The sequence below is a fragment of the Bos javanicus genome, chromosome 4 (assembly GCF_032452875.1).
Source record: "Bos javanicus breed banteng chromosome 4, ARS-OSU_banteng_1.0, whole genome shotgun sequence".
Lineage (NCBI taxonomy): Eukaryota > Metazoa > Chordata > Mammalia > Artiodactyla > Bovidae > Bos > Bos javanicus.
In genome coordinates, this window is record NC_083871.1 from 11,260,447 (window position 1) to 11,282,934 (window position 22,488).

The window sequence follows — 22,488 nt, forward strand, 5'->3', positions numbered from 1 at the left end:
AATTCCACTTTTCCTCCTGCTGGTAAAACGTTTGGGGCCATGCGGTGTTATCAGTGGCCTTGGGTTCCAACCTTTACTGTGTTCCTCACTAGCTTTACCACCCATGTTTAACCAATCTTTAATTTTCTGAGCATCAGGTTCCTTCTCTACAAAGTGTATAAAGCTTATGTTGGGTATTCTACCTTCTTTAAACTCTGTGCTTTTATCATTTGCTTTTGGAGCCTAACTCCTATTGCTTTAATCTTTTATTAGGTTAAGTAAAAGATCTGTATTTCACACACTTGTAATTCATTGATATTTTCCCTTTAACTTGTCGGTCAACATATTTGAGACAGTTTGTAGATTGGTTATTATCTTCTTCACAATGTTTGCACTTTAAAATCTCTTTAATTTTATTTTAGTTGCACCTGTTCTTTAGTTTGCCAAAAAAATTCTTTGTATCCTGCTGATATTCTGGTTTCTTGAAGATGCAGGTGACACCCACTTCGCTTAAAGTAATGACCGAGATTGCTTTTCACTTAACTTTATGATTACAGTCAATTTTGTTATTCAGCATCCGATCTCAGTTTGTACTTTACATACTTAACTGCTTTTTTATCATAACTGCTATCTTGTGTGTGTTAGTCCAATAAATTAGAAAAAAGGATATAAAATATAGATCCTTCCATTTGTATAAAATGTTCTTGGGGAAAGCGTTGCAGAGGAAGTTTTCCTTGGCTTTATTGAATCCATTTGGATAGTATTAACCAATGTATGGTTTCCAGTAAAAAGGGATATTTTTCCTTTTTGCTGTTGTTGCTGACCATGTTGCAGTGAAAAGAATGTGACTTGGAAATCAGGCCCCTCTGCTGTCTGCTAGTTGTGAGCCTGTGACCCCTCACAAGTGGATGAATGCTTGCTTGAGCCACCTGTGGCTTTACCTTTAAAATGGGCCTGCCTTTTATTGCAGACAGTTTGGGAGGATAGTGATAGATTAATAGTTTTTTCCTTTGAAAAAATTTTATTAAAACTTAACTCACATGCTGCTATTGCTGCTAAGTCGCTTCAGTCGTGTCCGACTCTGTGCGACCCCATAGACGGCAGCCCACCAGGCTCCCCCGTCCCTGGGATTCTCAAGTCAAGAACACTGGAGTGCGTTGCCATTTCCTTCTCCAATGCAGGAAAGTGAAAAGTGAAAGGGAAGTCGCTCAGTCATGTCTGACTCTTCGCGACCCCATGGACTGCAGCCTACCAGGCTCCTCCGTCCATGGATTTTCCAGGCAAGAGTACTCGAGTGGGGTGCCATTGCCTTCTCCGAACTCACATGAATGTATGCATATCTTATTGTACAGCTCTGTGAATTTTTAATATATGTATACTGCATAAGGGGCTTCCCAGGTGGCGCTAGTGGTAAAGAACCTGCCTTACAGTGCAGGAGACCCAAGAGTTGCGGATTCCATTCCTTGGTTGGGAAGATCTCTTGGAGGAGCGTGTGGCAACCCACTCCACTATTCTTGCCTGGAAAATCCCCGTGGACAGAGTCGAACACGACTGACGTGACTTAGCCCGCAGGCACACACACTGCATAAACTTCTCAGGTTAATATATGTAACTTTTCCAGTATCCCCGAAGAATCTCTTGTACTTTTCTCAGTCAGTAGCCTCAGTCAGAGTTAACTGCTGTTCTTAACTTGTGTCACCACTGACTAGTCATGGCTGAACATTATGTAAATATTGTGGTTTTATAAATATTATTCTGAATTGTGTTGCTTTTGTTGTTTCTCACACACATAGACATGTGAGTTGATTTAGTGTGTTGACCCAGAATTCCTATGATCTGGGGGTTAAATTAGCATTTTAGTAAATTTAATTGGAAATTCTTTTGAATTGCCCATGTATATAATATGTCATGTGTGAATAGTGATGGTTTTATATATTACTTTCTAACATTTGTATTGGTTAGGACTTCTGGTACAATTTTGAATAGAAGTGCCAACAAGGGACATTCTTTCACTCAGTACTTTACCAGTAAGTATGATATTTGTGGTAGGTTTTTGTAGACACTCTATATCAGATGAAAGAAATCCCTAAGAGATAGTCAACTTTAAGTCAAAAGGTATTACTAAAAGTAAAGGAGATACTTCATAATGATAAATAGATTTTCGTTAGGAAGGTATGACAGTCGTAAATTTGTAAGCTCTTACTAAGATAAAATCAAAATATATAAAGCAAAAATATTCAGATTAGAAGAAGAAATAGACAATTTATAATCATAGTTGAGAATTTTTACGTGCCACTTTTAGTAATTGGTAATATAAACAGACAAAAAAATCAGTCCGGATATATGTTAGACCAGATATTAATAAAATTTACCTAATTTATGTAGATATATTGATATATATATATGTTTACACATATATGTATGTATACATTATAATATTTAATAGCTGAAGAGTTCATATTTTTTTTCAGAGCAGAAGGACAGTTAATCAAAGTCAATCAATTGCTGGGACTCAAAGCAAGTCTTTGAAAAAGTCTTTCAAAAGATTGAAATCAGAGCATATTCTGACCACAGTGGAATTAAACTAGAAATAAATAAGAGAGAACTAGAAAATCTGCCAGTTTTTGGATATTAAGCAACCTATTTTCCATGTTAAAGAAGGAACCATATTGAGAATTAGAAAATATTTAAAAATGAATGTTAATAAACATATAAAACTGTGAGGTGTAACTAAAGCAGAGGGGAAGATTTTTAGTTTTAAATGCATTTTTTGGTTAAAGAAGAAAGTTTGAAAATCAGTGCCCTAAGCTTACATTTCAAAAAGTTTAGAAAATGACAGCAAATTAAACCTAAAGAAATAGTGGGAAGATAAATTATAAGAGTAGAAGTCAGTATAAGTGAAGGAGGCAAGTGAAAAAGTTGGCTTAAAGCTCAACATTCAGAAAACGAAGATCATGGCATCTGGTCCCATCACTTCATGGCAAATAGATGGGGAAACAGTAGAAACAGTAAACAGCTGTAGAAAAAGTAAACAGCTGACTTTATTTTTTTGGGCTCCAAAATCACTGCAGATGGTGACTGTAGCCATGAAATTAAAAGACACTTGTTCTTTGGAAGGAAAGTTATGAACAACCTGCTGCTGCTGCTGCTAAGTGGCTTCAGTCGTGTCCGACTCTGTGTGACCCCATAGACGCCAGCCCACCAGGCTCCCCCGTCCCTGGGATTCTCCAGGCAAGAACACTGGAGTGGGTTGCCATAAGTTCCTTCTCCAATGCATGAAAGTGAAAAGTGAAAGTGAAGTCGCACAGTCGTGTCCGACTCTTCGCGACCCCATGGACTGCAGCCTACCAGGCTCCTCCATCCATGGGATTTTCCAGGCAAGAGTACTGGAGTGGGGTGCCATCGCCTTAGCATATTAAAAAGCAGACATTACTTTGCCAACAAAGGTCCATCTAGTCAAGGCTATGGTTTTTCCAGTAGTCCTGTATGGATGTGAGAGTTGGACTATAAAGAAAGCAGAGCACCAAAGATTTGATGCTTTTGGACTGTGGTGTTGGAGAAGACTCTTGAGAGTCCCTTGGACTGCAGGGAGATCCAACCAATCCATGCTAAAGGAAATCAGTCCTGGGTGTTCATTGGAAGGACTTATGTTGAAGCTGAAACTCCAGTACTCTGGTCACCTGATGCGAAGAGCTGACTCTGAAAAGACCCTGATGCTGGGAAAGACTGAAGGTGGGAGGAGAAGGGGATGACAGAGGATGAGCTGGTTGGATGGAATCACAGACTCAATGGACATGAGTCTGGGTAAACTCCAGGAGTTGGTGATGGACAGGGAGGCCTGGCGTGCACAGACTCAATGGACATGAGTCTGGGTAAACTCCAGGAGTTGGTGATGGACAGGGAGGCCTGGCGTGCTGCAGTCCATGGGGTCGTAAATAGTCAGACACAACTGAGCAACTGAACTAAGAAGTCAATGAAAGAGAAAGTAAATGTATAATAGAAGGAAATCTACAATACTACTTAGCAAAACTGGGCAAGAAGAAGAAAGAGATTATATCATCAGTTAAAGGGATATCTATAGATCTTAAGGGGCTTCCCTGGTGTCTCAGTGGTAAAGAAACAGCCTGCAATGCAGAAATCACTGGAGACACGCATTTGATTCCTGGGTCAAAAAGATCCCCTGGAGGAGGGAATGGCAACTCACTCCAGTATTCTTGCCTGGAGAATCCCATGGACGGGAAGCCTGGTGGGCTGCCGTCTATGGGTCGCACAGAGTCAGACACAAGCTCCTTCAGAGAGTAGAAGAGAACTTCCCTGGTAGTCCAGGTGTTAAGGATCTGCCTTCCAATGCAGAGAATAGAAAAGGAGGGAATGCTTTATAACTTATTTTATGAGGCCATCATAGCACTAATGCCAAAACATTACAAACAAGAAAAATGACAGGTTAGTAGCTCAAAAGAACTTAAGGGCAAAAGTCCTGAACAAAAGATGGGCAAGTTATATCCAGTATATCTAAAAAAAGACAATACTTCAAGAATAGGCAGAGTTGAATACAGGAATACACGGTTGACGAGACTTTTTAAAAATTAATAAATTTAATTTACTATTGCACAGCTATAGGAAAAATACAATATTGATCATTTTAATAGATGAAGAAAGAATTTCAATAAGATTTCCTTTGTAGTTCATAATTTTAAGAAATCATGTCTGTAATTTTTACTTTCAATCTAGTTTTGCTTCCAGTCTAATTTTAACTTCAACCTTATAGTTCAAGTATGCTTCTTATAAATAGCATATATGGTTTTTTAATTTTAACCTTCAATTGCACAGTTTTTGTGTTTCGATTGGACCTTTATTTCATTTTCATGTAATTTATTATTGGCATAGTTGGGTTTAAGCCCATCATATTGCTGTTTGATTTCTAGAAGTGTAGATAACTTTTTTCATTCATTTTTTTCTCTCTCTGCTTTCTTTTGGATTGACTGTGTCTTTTCAATTTTCAAATTACTTTTTTGTCAGCCTAAAATTTGTATTCTGGTAGTGGCTACCATCAACATTCCAATATGCATTCCTATTCTGTTACAGTTGACCTTAGGTTAATATGCTTCCAAAATAATGCAGGAACCAACTTTATAACTCATTTACCTTCTCTTTTAATGTTATTGTCATATATTTTACTTTCTATATTATTTTCTATACTTTTTATATGTAGGTATAACTAAGCTTCAGTCTGTGAGTTGGTATCTTTCGTCACCATAATAGTTCTATATTATTGTGTAATAGAATACCATGAATTTTAGCAACTTAAAACAATGCCCTTTTGCTTTCTCACAGTTCTGTGAAAGTCTGGATGTCTTGTCTAGGTTCCCAGCTTAGGTTCTCATAGGGCCTAAATCCAGGTGTTAGCTGATCTTTCATCTGAAGACTTTGAGGAAGAATCTGCATCTGAGCACATTCAAGACACTGGCCCAGTTCCGTGCCCTGTGGGTTTAGGACTGAGGTTTCTGTTTTCATGCTACCCGTCAGCTAAAAAGCCTTCAGCTTCTTATGTCTCTGGTCCTTGCACTTGACCCCTTTGGTTTCAAAAGCCAGAAATTCTGTCTGACTTCCCCATCTTTTGTCACGAGAAGAATAAAGATCTACTTTAAAAGGGCTTGTTCAATTAGGGTGTTCCACCTGGATAATTTCTGTTTTGATTAACTCAAGGCCGTTCAAGTAATCTTACTTATATCAGTAGAATCCCTTTTTTCCATATTTGGTGATATAATCACAGGGTGGTCTTCATCATATTTAGTCCTGGGCAATAGTGCAGACAATCTTTAGGGATTTTAGAGTGCCTTTTAGAGTCCTGCCTATCTCAATAATTGTTCTATAGTAATAGCTTCATCGAGATATAAGTCACATACCAAAAATGCCAAAAATTCACTCCTATAAAGTATATATTAATAATTCAGCAACAGCATCACCACTGTCTAATTTCAGAATACTTTTATCACTTCAAAAAGTAACCCTTTACCAGTTAATTGGCACTTTTCTCCTCCTGTAGCATCTGACAATCACTTACTTATTTTTTGTCTCTGGGTATTTGCCCATTGTGTTTGCCTGCATATAAACATTTCATAAAAATGAAATCGTACATTATATGGCCTTTTGTGTTTGGCTCTAACTTAGAATATTTCTAACAGTTCATCCATGTTGGAGCATGTAACAGAACTTCTTTCTTTTTCATTGGTAAATAATATTCCATTGTATGGATAGACCATAATTTGATTATCCTTTCCTCAGTTAATGGACATTTGGGTTGTTTTCACTTTTTCAGTTCAGTTCAGTTGCTCAGTCGTGTCTGACTCTTTGCGACCCCATGGACTGCAGTACGTCAGGCCTCTGTCCATCGCCAATTCCCAGAGTTTACCCAGACCCATGTCCATTGAGTCAGTGATGCCATTCAACCATCTCATCCTCTGTCGTCCCCTTCTCCTCCTGCCTTCAGTCTTTCCCAGCATCAGGGTCTTTTCAGAGTCAGCTCTTCGCACGAAGTGGCCAAAGTATTGGAGTTTCAGCTTCAACATCAGTCTTTCCAATGAACACTCAGGACTGATCTCCTTTAGCATGGACTGGTTGGATCTCCTTGAGAGTCTCCAAGGGACTCTCAAGAGTCTTCTCCAACACCACAGTTCAAAAGCATCAATTCTTTGGTGCTCAGCTTTCTTTATAGTCCAACTCTCACATCCATACATGACTACTAGAAAAACCATAGCCTTGACTAGATGGACCTTTGTTGGCAAAGTAATGTCTCTGCTTTTTAATATGCTGTCTAGGTTGTTCATAACTTTCCTTCCAAGAAGCAAGCATCTTTTAATTTCATGGCTGCAGTCACCATCTGCAGTGATTTTGGAGCCCCCCAAAATAAAGTCTGACACTGTTTCCATTGTTTCCCCATCTGTTTGCCATAAAGTGATGGGACCAGATGCCATGATCTTAGTTTTCTGAATGTTGAGCTTTAAGCCAACTTTTTCACTCTCCACTTTCACTTTCATCAAGAGGCTTTTTAGTTCCTCTTTACTTTCTGCCATAAGGGTGGTGTTATCTGCATATCTGAGGTTACTGATATTTCTCCCGGCAATCTTGATTCCAGCTTGTGCTTCATCCAGCCCAGTGTTTCTCATGATGTACTTTGCATATAAGTTAAATATGAAGGATTGTCGGGGAATGTTTAACAGGAGGATTCCTACCTGCTGTTTCTCACAGGTCCTTTGTTTCTTTTCAAGTGGAGCAGAATGCTGCTCCCAGGAACCAGGGTCATTGTGTGAGACAGGCTTGAGTCTCCTTTAGTAAACATTCTCTTTACAACAAAACTACTTAGTCTCGATCCCCTTTCTTGAGATATGGATGGTCTTCTGACCTTGTGGCAATTATTAATCCCTTGTTCCCTTGGTAACAGTTGTTACACGCTTGGTTTTCTGATCTTTATCATAGTTGTAAGAAACTTCTTGTACCACAGCTTATATATACTCACAGAAAATTCATTAATGCACCTTTGCTCCATCAAAGCTTGGGTCTCCATGTCTTTCTTTCTTTCTCTCTCTCTCTCTCTGGCTGATTGCTTGGAACGCAGAGACCAGTCTTGCTTACTCTTCTGCCTGGGCTTCTAAGACTCTCTCAAGAAGGTGCCCTGTGCCTTCACCCCTCCTTGAGAGGGCGCCTGGTGCCTTTGTGAGAGACGCAAGTCCTGTGTCAAGGACTTTTTGGTTTTCTGCGTAAACCAGGGAGTATCAGCCTCTTTCTCTCTTTTACTTTCTTATCGTCGCCTCCCGACCGCCAGGTCCCGGTCCATTAAAGGACCCCAACAAAGGATGACAGTATACAGCATTGACGTACTCCTTTTCCTATTTGGAACCAGTCTTTTGTTCCATGTGCAGTTCTAACTGTTGCTTCCTGACTGCATATAGGTTTCTCAGGAGGCAGGTAAGGTGGTCTGGTATTCCCATCTCTTTAAGAATGTTCCACAGTTTATTGTGATCCGCAGAGTCTAAGGCTTTGGCATAGTCAATAAAGCAGAAATAGACGTTTTTTTCTGGAACTCTCTTGCTAATGATGCTGCTGTAAACATTTCTGTATAAGTTTTTGCATAGACATATATCATCAGTTCTTTGGGTATGTATCTAGGAATGTGTAGTAAGATGACAAATGTTTTGTCTATTTCCCTCTGTCCCCCTTCCCCCGCCCCCCAACAAAAATTAGGTCCTAATATTTGGCAGCTGTAAATGTTAATTTATTTGGAAAAAGTATTTTGTAGATATGACTAACTTAATGACTTTGTGGCGAGATTATCTTGGATTATCTGGGTGGGCCCTAATGCCATCACAGTTAAAGAGAGATAGAAGGGAACTTGATACAGATACAGAGACACATAGAGGAGAAAGTTATGTGAAGACAGGTAGAGGATGGGGTGCTGTGGCCACTAGCCAAGGAATGGTAGCAATTAGCATAAATCAGAAGACGCAAGGAACAGATTCTCCTCTAGAGCTTCTGGAGAGAGTGTATTCCTGCTGACATCTTGATTTCCACTTTGTGATTTCAGACTTCTGGACTCCAGAACTGTGAGATTATAAATTTCTGTTGTCTTAAGTCACCTGTGTGTGCGCGTGCTAAGTCACTTTAGTCATGTCAGACACTTTGCGACCCTATGAACTGTAGCCCACCAGGCTCCTCTGTCTTGGGATTGAACCCAAGTCTCCTGCATTGGCAGATGGGTTCTTTACCACTAGCACCACCTTAAACCTTAAGTCACCCAGTTTTTGTTAATTTATTATAGTAGCCACAGAAAACCAACACAGAGCGAAGTTTCTGGGTCATATGGTAACTGTATATTTAACATTTTGAGGAACTACCAAACTTTTCTAAAGTGGTTGTACCATTTTGCATTTCTACCAGCACTATATAAGGGTTCTAACTTCTCCAAACCTTTGCTAGCTCTTGTTGTCTCTTTGATTTAGCTATCCTGATGGTTGTGAAGCAGTACCTCCTTATGGTTTGGATTTATATTTGCCTGATGAATGACACTTTTTGCATGTTTACTGGTCGTTCATATATCTTCTTTACAAAAAATATCTGTTCAAAGCATTTGCCCATTTTAAAATTGATTTATTTATCTTTTCTTTGTAGAATTGTAAGAGTTGTAAGCTTCATAGTTTTAGTTCTTACATTTGATCTGTGATTCATTTTAGTTAATTTTTGTAAATGGTGACAGGTATGGGCACAACCACTTCTGCCAAATTCTCAGCCGTGACCTACCATTTCAGACGTTTCTTTTGCACTTCTCTCTATCCTCTCCATCCAGTTGTATGCATGCTAGATGTTTTGACAGCCTCACCTATCTCTTATGATCTTTTCTGTTTCTTCCCTTTTTTCCTTTTTTTTCCCCATTTGTGCTTCAGGTTTGCTATTTCCTATCAAACTGTCTTCAAGTTCATTAATTCTGTGATCTGGTGTTTTACTTGAATGTGAACGTGAAGTCGCTCAGTCGTGTCCGACTCTTTGCAACCCCATGGACTAGCCTACCAGGCTCCTCTGTCCATGGGATTTTCCTGGCAATAGTACTGGAGTGGATTGCCATTTCCTTCTCCAGGGGATCTTCCCAACCCAGGGATCAAACCTGGGTCTCCCACATCATAGACAGACACTTTACCGTCTGAGCCACCAGGGAAGTAAAAACTGGGTGTTTTACTTACCCAATTTTAATTTGAAGTATTGTATTTTTTCAGTTATAGAATGTTTGATTCTTTTTTGTTTTTATTATTGCAGTTCTTAAAAAAATTTTCTATCCATTTTGTGCATCTTTTTTTCTGTATTTTGTTTAACTTGTTTACAGTAGGTACTTTAAAGCCCTTGTCTATTAAACTCACTAATATTTTGAACAGTTTCTGCTTTTCACAGATTTTACCATTTATTCCATCTTTAATTTAGAACCTGTGGGTTTTTGTTTTAAAAATCTAGATTTTGTTTTTAGCATGATTTTAGTAACAGCAGTGAGGTTTGTTGTAGGAAGAGGACAGGCACTGGCCTTTTTATTCCTGCATTAACAAGAAAGAAGTATTTGTTTCTCTGGAATTGCTTGTATATATACTGATTACTGAAGATACAGGGCTTCCCAGGCGGTGCTTATGGTAAACGATTTGCCTGCCAGTGCTGGGGACACAAGAGATGGGAGTTCGATCCCTGGGTCAGAAAAATCCCCTGGAGAAGGAAATGGCAACCCACTCCAGTATTCCTGCCTGAATATTCCATGGACAGAAGACCCTAGCAGGCTACAGTCCATGAATCACAAAGAGTTGGACACTACTGAATGTACATACACTCACATGCACACACTCAGAAAACAGTAAGCAGTATAATGTGTGACTACTTGTTAATTTAAGTGCCATACTTACTAATTTATCTTGTAAATGTTGTGTAGAGATAGGCACTGAGCTAAAATATATTTAGAGAGTGATAATCACCTTGATATTGTGGTTTAGTAAGAATGATTAAGATCTATGCTTTTTAACATAACATTAAATTAAACATAACAATAACATAACATTTAACATTTGTCAGTATTTATGGTTTCATAAACCCTGTAAATTATTTCTTGTTTTTTTCTTTTGGCAATGATGTCATTAGCTAAAGGATATCTTTTGTACATGAGTTGGTGAGTCGCTTAGTTTAGTCCCTTAATAAAAATGTCATTTTCCCTGCATTTATTATTTTTGCAATATAGTAGAAATATTCTTGGGTTTGGTAAATACTTGAGGTTTTTTTCTCTTACAGATAAGTACATAAAAGCAAATGTTTGTGTTTACTACATTGGTCTGAATGGATTTTCAAAATTGATTATGATCACAGTGATAACTGTAATAGTTTTTGTTATATTAATTCTTGCGTGCAGTGTGCTTTTCTTCTTACTTTTGGGATTATTCGTTATTTGTTTTTAAGAACAAGGCTTGATGAACTGAGAATGTTTCTAGAGAATGAGACCTGGGAGCTTTGTCCTGTGAAGTCAAATTTCAGCATTTTGCAACTTCATGTAAGTTTTAAGAACAGATAAATCAGTTTTTTATTTAGTAATCTTTAAAAGCAAACCAGATACATGAAAGCATTTATAAAATAATTAAATTAGGGAAGAGTGCCTTTCCTTTCTTCCTTAAAAGTGATTAATAATAAGCCTGTTTTTACAAGGATGACACTTTTATGGATGTCACAGTCTGTCACTTTTTACTAATTTCAGTTTATACAGTTTAGAAAAACTCTTTTGCCTGCAAAGAGTCACAATTAAAGTAATTTGTTTTCTTTAGATTTCAGAAGAGGGTCCCTGCTTTATTTAAATCTTGCAGAAAAATAATCAGTTATATTTTGATGGTCTTTAGTGAAAATGCTTATATTTGAAGAATATTTGTCATTTCTTAAAGGGTCCAGTAGGTTCTTAATTTCTGCTGCAACTCATAAATTTGTCTGTAATGAGAAAATGCCTCAGGGATAAAAGAGCCATTTACTAAAAAATACCACTAGTTTTTATTAGTTAATTGATTCCTTGAATCCTGTAATGCAATCTGTGAAAATATCTTTAATTGATTTGTTTTTTCTCTTGATTGAAACACAGTGTAGATAAATATTTCTTGTGTGTTAGACAATGTCCTACAAATATCCAGTGTCAGAATATAGTATATAAATTTAGATTCCTTTTTAGAAGGTCTCCTGCAGTTAGTTTTTGCCTCTGGAAGAAATATCTTTCTAGAAGGAATTTTCTTATTCTGGATAAATGTAAAGAATACATGATTAAAAATATTTTTTTAATGGAATAGTGTTTACACTCATATTGTATAATAGCTTACTTCTTATCCAGGTTTATCATATTGCTTTCCTAAAATGGTGATATTAAATGCAATGAAACATGTTGATTAATAAATGCTTTAAAGATAACAAAATTAATATTAATTTTAACATTATTTTAGAGTTATTAACAGAGAAGGCTATGGCACCCCACTCCAGTGCTCTTGCCTGGAAAATTCCATGGATGGAGGAGCCTGGTAGTGATGCCTGGGATCACTGAGAGTCGGACACGACTGAGTGACTTCACTTTCACTTTTCACTTCCATGCATTGGAGAAGGAAATGGCAACCCACTCCAGTGTTCTTGCCTGGAGAATCCCAAGGGTGGCGGAGCCTGGTGGGCTGCCACCTATGGGGTCGCACAGAGTCGGACACAACTGAAGCGACTTAGCAGCAGCAGCAGCAGAGTTATTAAATTAAGATGATTCCTTATATTACTTCAAATTCCAGCATTGACTTTAGCATCTCTATGTAAATAATTTTATTTGAATTTGTATTTAGCCATGAATTGTGTGTGTGGTACAGGCACACACACATTCTCAGTCGGTAAAGAATCTGCCAGCAGTGCAGGAAACCTGGGTTTGATTCCTGGGTTGGGAATATCCCCTGGAGAAGGAAATGGCAACCCACTTCAGTATTCTTGCCTGGAGAATCCCACTGGCAGAGAAGCCTGGCAGGCTACAGTCCATGGGGTCACAAGAGTCGGACGTGACTGAGTGACTAAACCACCACCACCACCACCTTAACAGAGAAAGATATATGTTGCATGCTTGGTTTTCATTGTATTCACATAGAATATCTTAAATGGTGTAAGCTATTTGACCTGACAACAATTAGCTTTTATAAATGACTCTGTTGATTAAAACTACCCTACTGGGACTTTTGCTGTTGGGTAAAAATTTTTAGAATTATCATTTGAATTGAAGCTATTAAAAATTCTGTGCCATTCCATAAAGTAAGCCAAAAATATCTTGATGCACATAGCTCTGTTTTAAGTGATGTCGGTTTACTGAATTGTCTTTAGGAAAACGTTTGAACATGTGTGTGCAAGTTTGTGCTTCAAAAACTTATGAGATTTAAAATGAATAACGTAAAGAATCAGGATGGTTTTCTTCACTAACTCTCCGTTTGCACTGATGGAATATGTTTATATTGCTGTTGTTCAGTCACTAAGTTGTGCCCAGTACTTTGCGACCCCATGAACTGCAGCAGGCCAGGCTTCCCTGTCCTTCACTATCTCCTGGAGTTTGGTCAAATTCATGTTTATGTAATTGAATTGTATTGTTGTTGCAAAAAGGAATCTGGCTCATTTCTTTTTTTAATGTCTAGGAATTTAAATTCATGGAACAGTCTCGTTCCCCATCGGTTTCACCCAGTAAGCAGTCATCTGCAACTTCCTCAAAAACGGTAACCTTGTTTGAGCAGTACTGCAGTGGTGGGAATCCATTTGAAATTCAGGCGGACCACAAAGATGAAGAAACAGAAGATGTCCTGGCTTCTAATGGGGTATGTGGTGTTTTTAAAACATACTGTGGAATGTAAGTGGGGTTTTCTTATCGAGAGTGTTGTAGCCAGTGAGCAAGGTAATTGGTTAGATTTGTTCATACATTTACTGCCCTCCTTTCGTACCTATGGGGCTTCCCATGTGATGCAGTGATAAAGAATCCACCTGCCAGTACAGGAAACACAGGAGACACAGGTTCGATCCCTGGGTTGGGAAGACTCCCTAGAGGAGGAAATGGCAACCCACTCCAGTATTCTTGCCTGGCAAATACATGGACGGAGGAACCTAGAGGCTACAATCCATGGGATCGCAAAGAGTCAGACAAGACTAGGCACACACGCATAGGTTCATATATTTACCACCCACTTTCCTACCTTTATACTTAGGCACCCATGTTACTGTTTGCACTGGAAATGAATGGCTTTCGAGTACATTTTGTTGACATTGACCTTTTGAATGATGAGCTTTGTCTTTATGTTTACTTATGTTGTTATTAGATTGCTTTATATTCTTATCAGATTATTGATGGAATAGGAGTATAGTTTCTTCACTGCACAGTTAACACGATTTGTTGGATAGATGGATGTATGTGAGAATAGATCATCTGCACTTTTCTCTCAGCTCTATTCTTGGGCAGCTAAGTGAGTCATTTTGTTCCATATCCCCTTTACTGAGAAAGGGTAATGTCTTATTTGGTTACTGGCTAGGAATATTTTGAGCATTTAGGAGTATGATGTTTTTGTTTTGTACATTTATTTATTTTTAATTGGTATATAATTGCTTTATAATGTTGTGTTGGTTTCTGCCATACATCAATGCAAATCAGTCATGACTATGTATATAAATATATCACCCCCCTTCCTGAATCTCCACCCCACCCTTCTAGGTCATCACAGTGTCACGTTGGGCTCCTTGTGTTATATAGGAGTAGTGTTTTAACAACACTCTGAGCAGTTCAAAAAATGTAAACCTGAAGTAGTGTGAGTTGATGGCAAGATTTGCAGGCAGCTGATGATTATAACTTTTATTGATTAACTGTGTGGCTCTTGGCAAGTCCCTGTGACTCTGTGACCCTCAGTGTTCCCGTATTTACAGTGTGGGAATGCTGGCCTCACCGTTACCCACAGGCTGTTTTCACAGTTTTTAGTTTGGATGTGTCCTTCCGCTCTGCAGAATTTCCAGAGGGACTGGGTACGATTTTTATTTTGGATTTGATGAAGATGTGGTGCAAACTGTGCACATTTGACAAAAAGCTGTTGAATTTGTCTCCATGGTTTTGGGTTTTGTTAGTAAGTGAAACTATCCTTTAAAAAACATGGTCATGAAAATATACCAATATCATGTTTCATCGTGAAGTAGAAATTATTTCATAGTAAACCTTATGTAAAATGATAGTTTAGTGATTCTTTGTGACATTTTGTCTCAGTTAATATAGATTAAATGGAAAGGAATTAAGCCAGTCCAATATTTTTGAAATAATGTATCCCTCTGTACTAATGATTTGTTCATTTTAATCTCCCATTGCCTTTGATTTTTTCTTTGTGGCAGTTGTATTCTATATAAGGTAACCAGGAACACTAAATCTGCAATAGAAAACTGTTACTTTTAGGCAACATATGGGATTAAGTATCTGCAAGCCTCTGGTCACAGCATTTTCACCAGCTGGTCAGTATACAGCCTTTGTTTTATGTGTGTTTTAATATACAGTGTCGACTTCTTAACATAGAGCTCACAACTGGCAGCACTATAACCCCTGCCTGAGTGAAGCTTATCTAACACACTTACTCTTGCCATACGGCACCTTACAGTCTTCTTGCACTTGGAAACACTGGACGACACCAGTCCTGGGCTTGGGGGACATTCTGACGGTGAAATCACTGGCGAAATGCACAGAAACGTTAAGAATGTGGCACTAAGTCACCTGTGAAAAGGGCGTTTGTTTACAGCCGAAATAAGAAGGGAGAGGGTGGTTGCCTTGTCGGCTCTCAGTTGGGAGTATGCAGGTGAGGTGACCCAAAAGGCTTTGCTGCTCCACACAGAGCACGCATCCGTGCACGACCGTGGAAGTGTTGTGAAGTCTTGATGTTGGGGTTACAAGTTTTATCAGGTAGGGAAACTTGCAAACACAGAATCCTTGAAAATGATCTATGGTGCTGGGCAGCTGACCCTAGTTCATAGAGAACAGTTTTCTGAGTGTCAGCAGAATCACGTTGTGTACAAGTAGAGGAGAATGTCTCCAATGTTTATTTGTATCCATTAACGTGTGAGCTGACCTTCCCAGGTACAGCATAGGTCCTTGAGGGTCAGAGTCCACGTCTTAGAAACAACCTGTCAGAATGCTTTGTTGGTGGTGCAGTCGCTAAGTCGTGTGTGACTCTTTTGGGAGCCCATGGACTGTAGCCCACCAGGCTCCTCAGTCCATGGGATTCTCCAGGCAAGAATACTGGAGTGGGTTGCCATTTCCTCCTCCAGGGGATCTTCCTGACCCAGGAATCAAACCCTCGTCTCCGGCTTGGCAGGCGGACTCTTTACCACTGAGCCATCTGGGAAGCCTGTCATAATGCTTTAGACTCAAAAAGTAGTCATTGAATTAGAGGACTAATTTCTTTGCATGTTGTCATCATACTGGTCTCCTCAACTGGCATATGGGGATAAAACTCCTTCTTAGAGTTGTTTTGAAGAGTCAGTGGGGCAGTTTATGAAAGCACTTAGCCCGGTACTTGGTTAAAACGCAATACATGTTAGCCGTTGTTCAGTCATATTAATTTATAATGCTCATCGGCAGTGATGTGGTGATACTGCCGTGCTTCCTTTGTTGCGCGTGGACTCCTCTTCCTCTCCCACACTGCACTGGGCCACGATGCCAAAAAGATGATGAAAAGTCACTGCCTCTCAAGAGCAAATCTGCCGTTTTTGTCCTTGCTCTCAGTAGTCCCTGGACGCTTAGCCTGTTTCTAAGCTGCCCTTGGAATTAAATAATGAATTAGATAGAATGTTAGCATGTGTGTTGTATGTGTTTATTAAGCTGAATTAATACTTCTAGACTGTCAGAATTTTATCCTTCAGCTTTTTATAATAAATTAGCAAAATAGAAATAAGTATGGTGAAACTACTTGAAGAGTTTTTTTTAATCAAACATACACTCTTTTCCTCTTCTAGGGTGTGTGTTGTTTTTTATTTGTTTGTTCATAGAGAAACTTTTTTTTCTTTGGGGCATTTATAAGCTTTTGAACGTATGTTTGTATTTTTCTTTTTTCCTTTGAGCTGGTTAAGGTAGCATGATGATAAAGAAAAGGGAAGGTTAACAAGGTTTTGATGGCAAAATTAAAGCTTCTAAGATTGGGTATTATCTTATTGTGTTGAAAGACTCCAAGAAAGGTTGGTTCTACATTCACACTGTTGAATATACTGTTTTGTTGGGTTTTTCCAGTACGAATCTGATGAACAGGAAAAAAGTGCCTATCAGGAATATGACAGTGACAGTGATGTTCCTGAGGAACTGAAACGAGATTTCGTTGATGAGCAGACAGGCGATGCTCCTGTGAAAAGGTAATTATTCTTAGGTTGTATGGTATTTCACATTTTATGTTACATGCTTAACACATAGGATTTACTTGCAAGGTTAAGAAAAAACAAACCTCAAAAATTAAATTTTCTTTTGGTTATAATGTCACATGACAAGTTAATATATTTTAAAAATGATTCCTGAAAGGCTGAAAATGTAGTTTGTTTTTTTGTTTTTTTTTATATAATGGGCATAACCTAAGAGCTCTTAATTTAGAGATCAGTAGCTTTTTCAGAAAAACAGACTTGCAATTTATAGAATCAGTACCACCATGGAAGGCAGTTTATGCCTCACATAGATCAGTTTGTTTCACATTGATTTCCTTTTCCTCAAGGAGGAAAATAGTCATTTGTTTTGTATGTGGAGTTCCTGCCTCAGTCTAGTGAATAGAGAAAAATCTTCCCAGTGTCATTGATATTTGCTATTGGAGCCTTTTATTAATGTTCCTTTTTTTGTACTTGAGTTTTTGTTTTATGATTGTCTTCTTCAAAAACTATGATAACCATATAAGAATTTTTGTCACCTTCTTTAAATTGGGCCTGATTCTGATTTGTGAGTAATGTCATGACTATCAGACACTGAATGACCACAAATATATTTTTAAGGACAGATTTACATACCCTCTTTCCTACCCTTTACCCTCTAAGTACCTAGTTAATACTTGGTTGATTTGACACCTTGACTGATATAATCTCTCACCTCAAAAATGAGCAACTCACATAATTGGGAAAATGTATTTCCATTGGTTTGCACAAATGTGTGATATATACATCTGTGATCCATTTTGAACTGAGTAGAACTATTTTGTTGGACTTCTTCATCAGATGTTTTGAGTATGTTTTTGCTGAAAAGAAAACTAATTAAATTGAACAAACAGCTTCCATTTACATGTGTACATATGTACTCCCATTCTTGGTGGGTTTTACAGCCCCTTAAACTTTGACCCTTAAGAAATATACACAATGTAAACTCCTAATTGCAGCCAGCCAACCAGTTGACAGTTACTGTCAATTTCAACTTCTCAGTGTCTCTTGAATTTATTAAAATTCTTGTATTTCACTGCCACCACTAGTTCAAGGAAAAGTGTCTATGCAGATCATTGAATCAATCCCCTTCCCTTGGCTTCCCATCTCTAGTCTTAACCCTTTCTAATCCATTCTTGGATACAAATTTAGATTTTTCTTTCATATACAAATTTGACTGTGCCTTTTTCCTGGCTAAAATGCTTAATGGCTCACCACTGCAATTAAGATAAGGTTCATGCTCTTTGTCATCATGACGTTCCGTTGTTTTCGATGGTCTGGCCTTTACTTTTCCTTCTGCCCATGCATTCTCCAGGCTACCACTGTCAACTCCTTATGCCTCTCTGAGTATATTGCTTTCTCACCTGTAGCCTTGTTACATGTTGTCCCCTTTTCTTCTGTACTTACCATATATCTTCTGCTTTTCCTTTGAATTTACTACTGTCACCCCAACCCTGCTGCTGCTGCTGCTAAGTCGCTTCAGTCGTGTCTGACTCTGTGCGACCCCATAGACGGCAGCCCACCAGGCTCCCCTGTCCTTAGGATTCTCCAGGCAAGAGCACTGGAGTGGGTTGCCATTTCCTTCTCCAATCACTGCAACCCTAGACTTTACCATTATACTTTATACCTATTTCAGATTCTAAGTGAAGTGTCTTTCATATCTCTAGGTCTGAAATCAGGATGCTTGATACAGTTGATGTGTAATTTCCCTAGAACACTTTTTTGTTTTTTAAATGACATATCTTCTTTTTTGTTTTTTATTTATTTAATGACATATAGTTGATTTATAATTTTGTGTTGTCAGTGTACAGCAAAGTGATTCAGTTATGCATATATATGTGTATATATATATACATTCTTTTTAAAAATTCTTTTCCATTATCATTTATCATGAGGTATTGAATACAGTTCCCTGTGCTATACAGTAAATCCTTGTTTTTTTATCTATTTTATATGCGGTGGTGTGCATCTGTTAATCCCATATACCCAGTTAAACTCCCCACCACTTCCCCTTTGATAACCATAAGTTTTTTTTCCAATGTCTGTGAGTCTGTTTTTGTTTCATAAATTAATTCATTTGTATTGTTTTTTAGATTCCACATATAAGTGATATCCTGTAGTATTTGTCTTTCTTCGTGTGACTTACTTAACTTAGTGTAATAATCTGTAGGTTCATCCATGTTGCTCCAGATAATATTATTTCATTCTTTTTATGGCTGAATAGTATTCCATTGTATGGGTGTGTTTGTCTGTGTATGTGTGTGTGCATATGTGGGGGTGTGGGTTTACATACACACACACACACACACACACACACACACTTTTATCTGTTCATCTGTAGATGGATACTTAGGTTGCTTCCACATCTTGGCTGTTGTAAATAGTGCCACTGTGAGAATTGGGCTTCATGTATCTTTTCAAATTAGAGCTTTCATCTTTTCTAGATATATGCCTAGGAGTGGGATTGCTGGGTCATGTAACTCTATTTTTAGATTTTTAAGGAACCTCCATATAGTTCTCTATAGTGGCTGCGCTAATTTACATTCCTACCAACAGTGTAGGAGGGTTCCCTTCTCTTCACTGTCTCTCCAGCATTTATTATTTGTAGACTTTTGATGATGGCCATTCCATCTGGTTTGAGGTGATAGCCTCACTGTAGTTTTGATTTGCCTTTCTCGAATAATTGGCAGTGTTGAATATCGTTTCATGTGCCTGTTGGCATCTGTATATCTTCCTTGGAGAAATGTCTGTTTAGGTCTTCTGCTTATTTTTTGATTGGGGTGTTGTTTTTTTGTTACGATTTCTATGTGCTGTTTGTATATTTTGAAAGGTTAGCCCTTGTCAGTCCCATCATTTGCAAATATGTTCTCCCAATTCATGGGTTGTCTTTTAATTTTGTTTATGGTTTCCTTTACTGTGCAAGATTGTAAGTTTGATTAGGTCCCATTTGTTTATTTTTGCTTTTATTTCTATCGGCTTGGGAGACCTAAGAAAACATTGCTCTGATTCAGTGACACAGCTTCTTTTAGTGGTTGATAATGTGTGAGAACTGAAGAAATACATTATAGTCCTTTATTTCTTGGCTTAATGATTTCTCTTCCCCTCTGTAAGGACCGGAGGATCATCTCTGTATCGCCAACTGATACATGGTAAGATTTTCAGTAGCTAATTAGTGAAGGAAGGCTATATCCTAAGCTGAATAACTTATTGACTTACTACTTGCCAACCCTAATTTGAAATCTGTTTTGTTTTCTCATATCAAGTGTTTCTCGAGAGACCCTAAAAAGCAGGAAGAAATCAGATTACAGTCTAAATAAAGTGAATGCACCCATCTTAACAAATACAACATTGAATGTAATAAGGCTTGTTGGTAAGTAGCTATTCCTTTTTAAAAAAAATTATTATAGCAGTTAGATTAGTCTACATTTATTACCAAATGGGTTTTCATTGTGCAGTCCAGTACCCACCACAGTGAAGAATTTAAGATTGTCTTATGTCAGTGCTTTCTCATCTTAATTGTTCCAAATAGTAATACTAATGTCAGCTTTTCTTTTTTAGTTAACTACTAATATTTGTGTCTTCCACTTTTTGTAAAATATTCCAATTAATAGAAATCTAGTGGAAAAATTCTCTGTGTGAGTTAGAGGTCCATATGAGATGATGGTAGTACCAGTTTTGTATTTCTATAGTATTTTGTATTTTATTGTTTCACTGATATTCACAGTCTTGTCAGATAGGCAGAGTGAACAGTGATTGTTCTGGCATTTTTCAGACACAAGAGTTCTACAAGCTAAATGTTCACACCATGGGAAGTGTTATTCATGTTACAGATAAGACCCTTATTGATGATTTTGTAGAAGGCAAATAACCTAGAAATGCCATATGAAATATTTAAGTTTGAAGATGATAGGGATATTTAATATCGGTACTTCAGCATTTTATATGCTATCTCAACCTTTGTGTCTCACAAATAAGTCTGTACGTTTGACAAATAAGTTATAGAGATGTCTTCTCATGTTAATTAAGTTACCTATACCAGTCAGGAATCTTAGTGACTTCTATAAAAATCTCTGTGTTCTATTTATGGAGATGATAATTTCCTGTTGCCTAGTTTAATGACTCTTAGCTCTAATAAAAAAAGTTTGTGTTCCCAAAGATAATTTCTAAATTTCATTAATGAATGGGATAAAGATGGAAGTTTCTTTTTTTAGAAGTCTGACTTTCTTTAGGAAAAATAGTGTGGAAAAGTAATAATGAATTGAGCAGAAAAGAAAAAGTTTATATTTTTATGACACAGACAAATGGCAGATTCTAAAAAGCTATTATATGGCTGGTTATTGCCAGGGAATTAGCTTTTCTTCCTTATCCAAGAGAGCTAACTGAACCTACAATCATGAGTTATTCTCTAGAATTTATAGTCAGAATTAGAAGAATTCTGAGGAGATGATCTTGTATGCTGCTGCTGCTGCTAAGTCGCTTCAGTCATGTCAGACTCTGCGCGACCCCATAGACGGCAGCCCACCAGGCTCCTCTGTCCCTGGGATTCTCCAGGCAAGAACACTGGAGTGGGTTGCCAGTTCCTTCTCCAATGCATGAAAGTGAAAAGTGAAAGTGAAGTCGCTCAGTCGTGTCCGACTCAGCGATCCCATGGACTGCAGCCTACCAGGCTCCTCCGTCCATGGGATCTTGTATAATTTCCCATAAAATAAGGATGTCTTTCTCTACTGCATCTAATATATGTTGGCCATCTAGTAGTCTCTGTTTCATGTCTTGCTGTTGCTGAAACCATTATTAGTTTGCAGGACTCCTCATTCTGGTCTTAGACTGATATAATTGGTAGAAATCTCTCCTTCATAGTAAACCAAAATAACTGTCTAATTCTACCTCTTGGTCTTAGATATGCCCTTAAAAGCAAAAAGAGTTTAAGTCTATACTTTTTTTCTCCTTTTTTCCCATGTGGTCACTTTTCTGATATGTGGTGGTAGCTATAGTGTCCTTCCTTTCCTTTTGCTTCCCTTTGCCCAGTCCATTCTTCAGAGTCAGCGTGCTTAGTTCCTCGGAGAAGGCGATGGCACCCCACTCCAGTACTCTTGCCTGGAAAATCCCATGGGTAGAGGAGCCTGGTAGGCTGCAGTCCATGGGGTTGGGAAGAGTCGGACATGACTGAGCGACTTCCCTTTCACTTTTCACTTTCCTGCATTGGAGAAGGAAATGGCAGCCCACTCCAGTGTTCTTGCCTGGAGAATCCCAGGGATGGGGGAGCCTGTTGGGCTGCCATCTTTGGGGTTGCACAGAGTCAGACATGACTGACATGACTTAGCAATAGCAGCAGTAGCAGTGCTGAGTTCCCTTATATGGTCCTCATTGTTGGATATTCCAAAGTCCTTGTCATCCTTATCAGTCCTCTGTACTCACTGTAGATTACAGTGTCTGGACCACTGCTTGAGATGTAGTTGAATGAAGTCAGTTTGTGCTCAGTTATGTGGAAGTAACAAAACACCCTAAAACATCAGTGACCTTATGATTTATCACGATGCATATTGACTCCTG

The 22,488-nt window shown here is 38.2% G+C and overlaps 1 protein-coding gene across 1 annotated transcript in view; it reads left to right on the plus strand.

Annotated features, from left to right (window-relative positions):
• VPS50 (VPS50 subunit of EARP/GARPII complex) overlaps nt 1-22,488 on the plus strand; it is a 135,000-nt gene that overhangs the window by 81,739 nt on the left and 30,773 nt on the right. The window contains exons 17-20 of the mRNA XM_061413446.1: nt 10,954-11,044; nt 13,176-13,352; nt 16,781-16,899; nt 20,202-20,308. Of these exons, the coding sequence (XP_061269430.1) occupies nt 10,954-11,044; nt 13,176-13,352; nt 16,781-16,899; nt 20,202-20,308 (494 nt within the window). The remainder of the gene's footprint in view (nt 1-10,953; nt 11,045-13,175; nt 13,353-16,780; nt 16,900-20,201; nt 20,309-22,488) is intronic.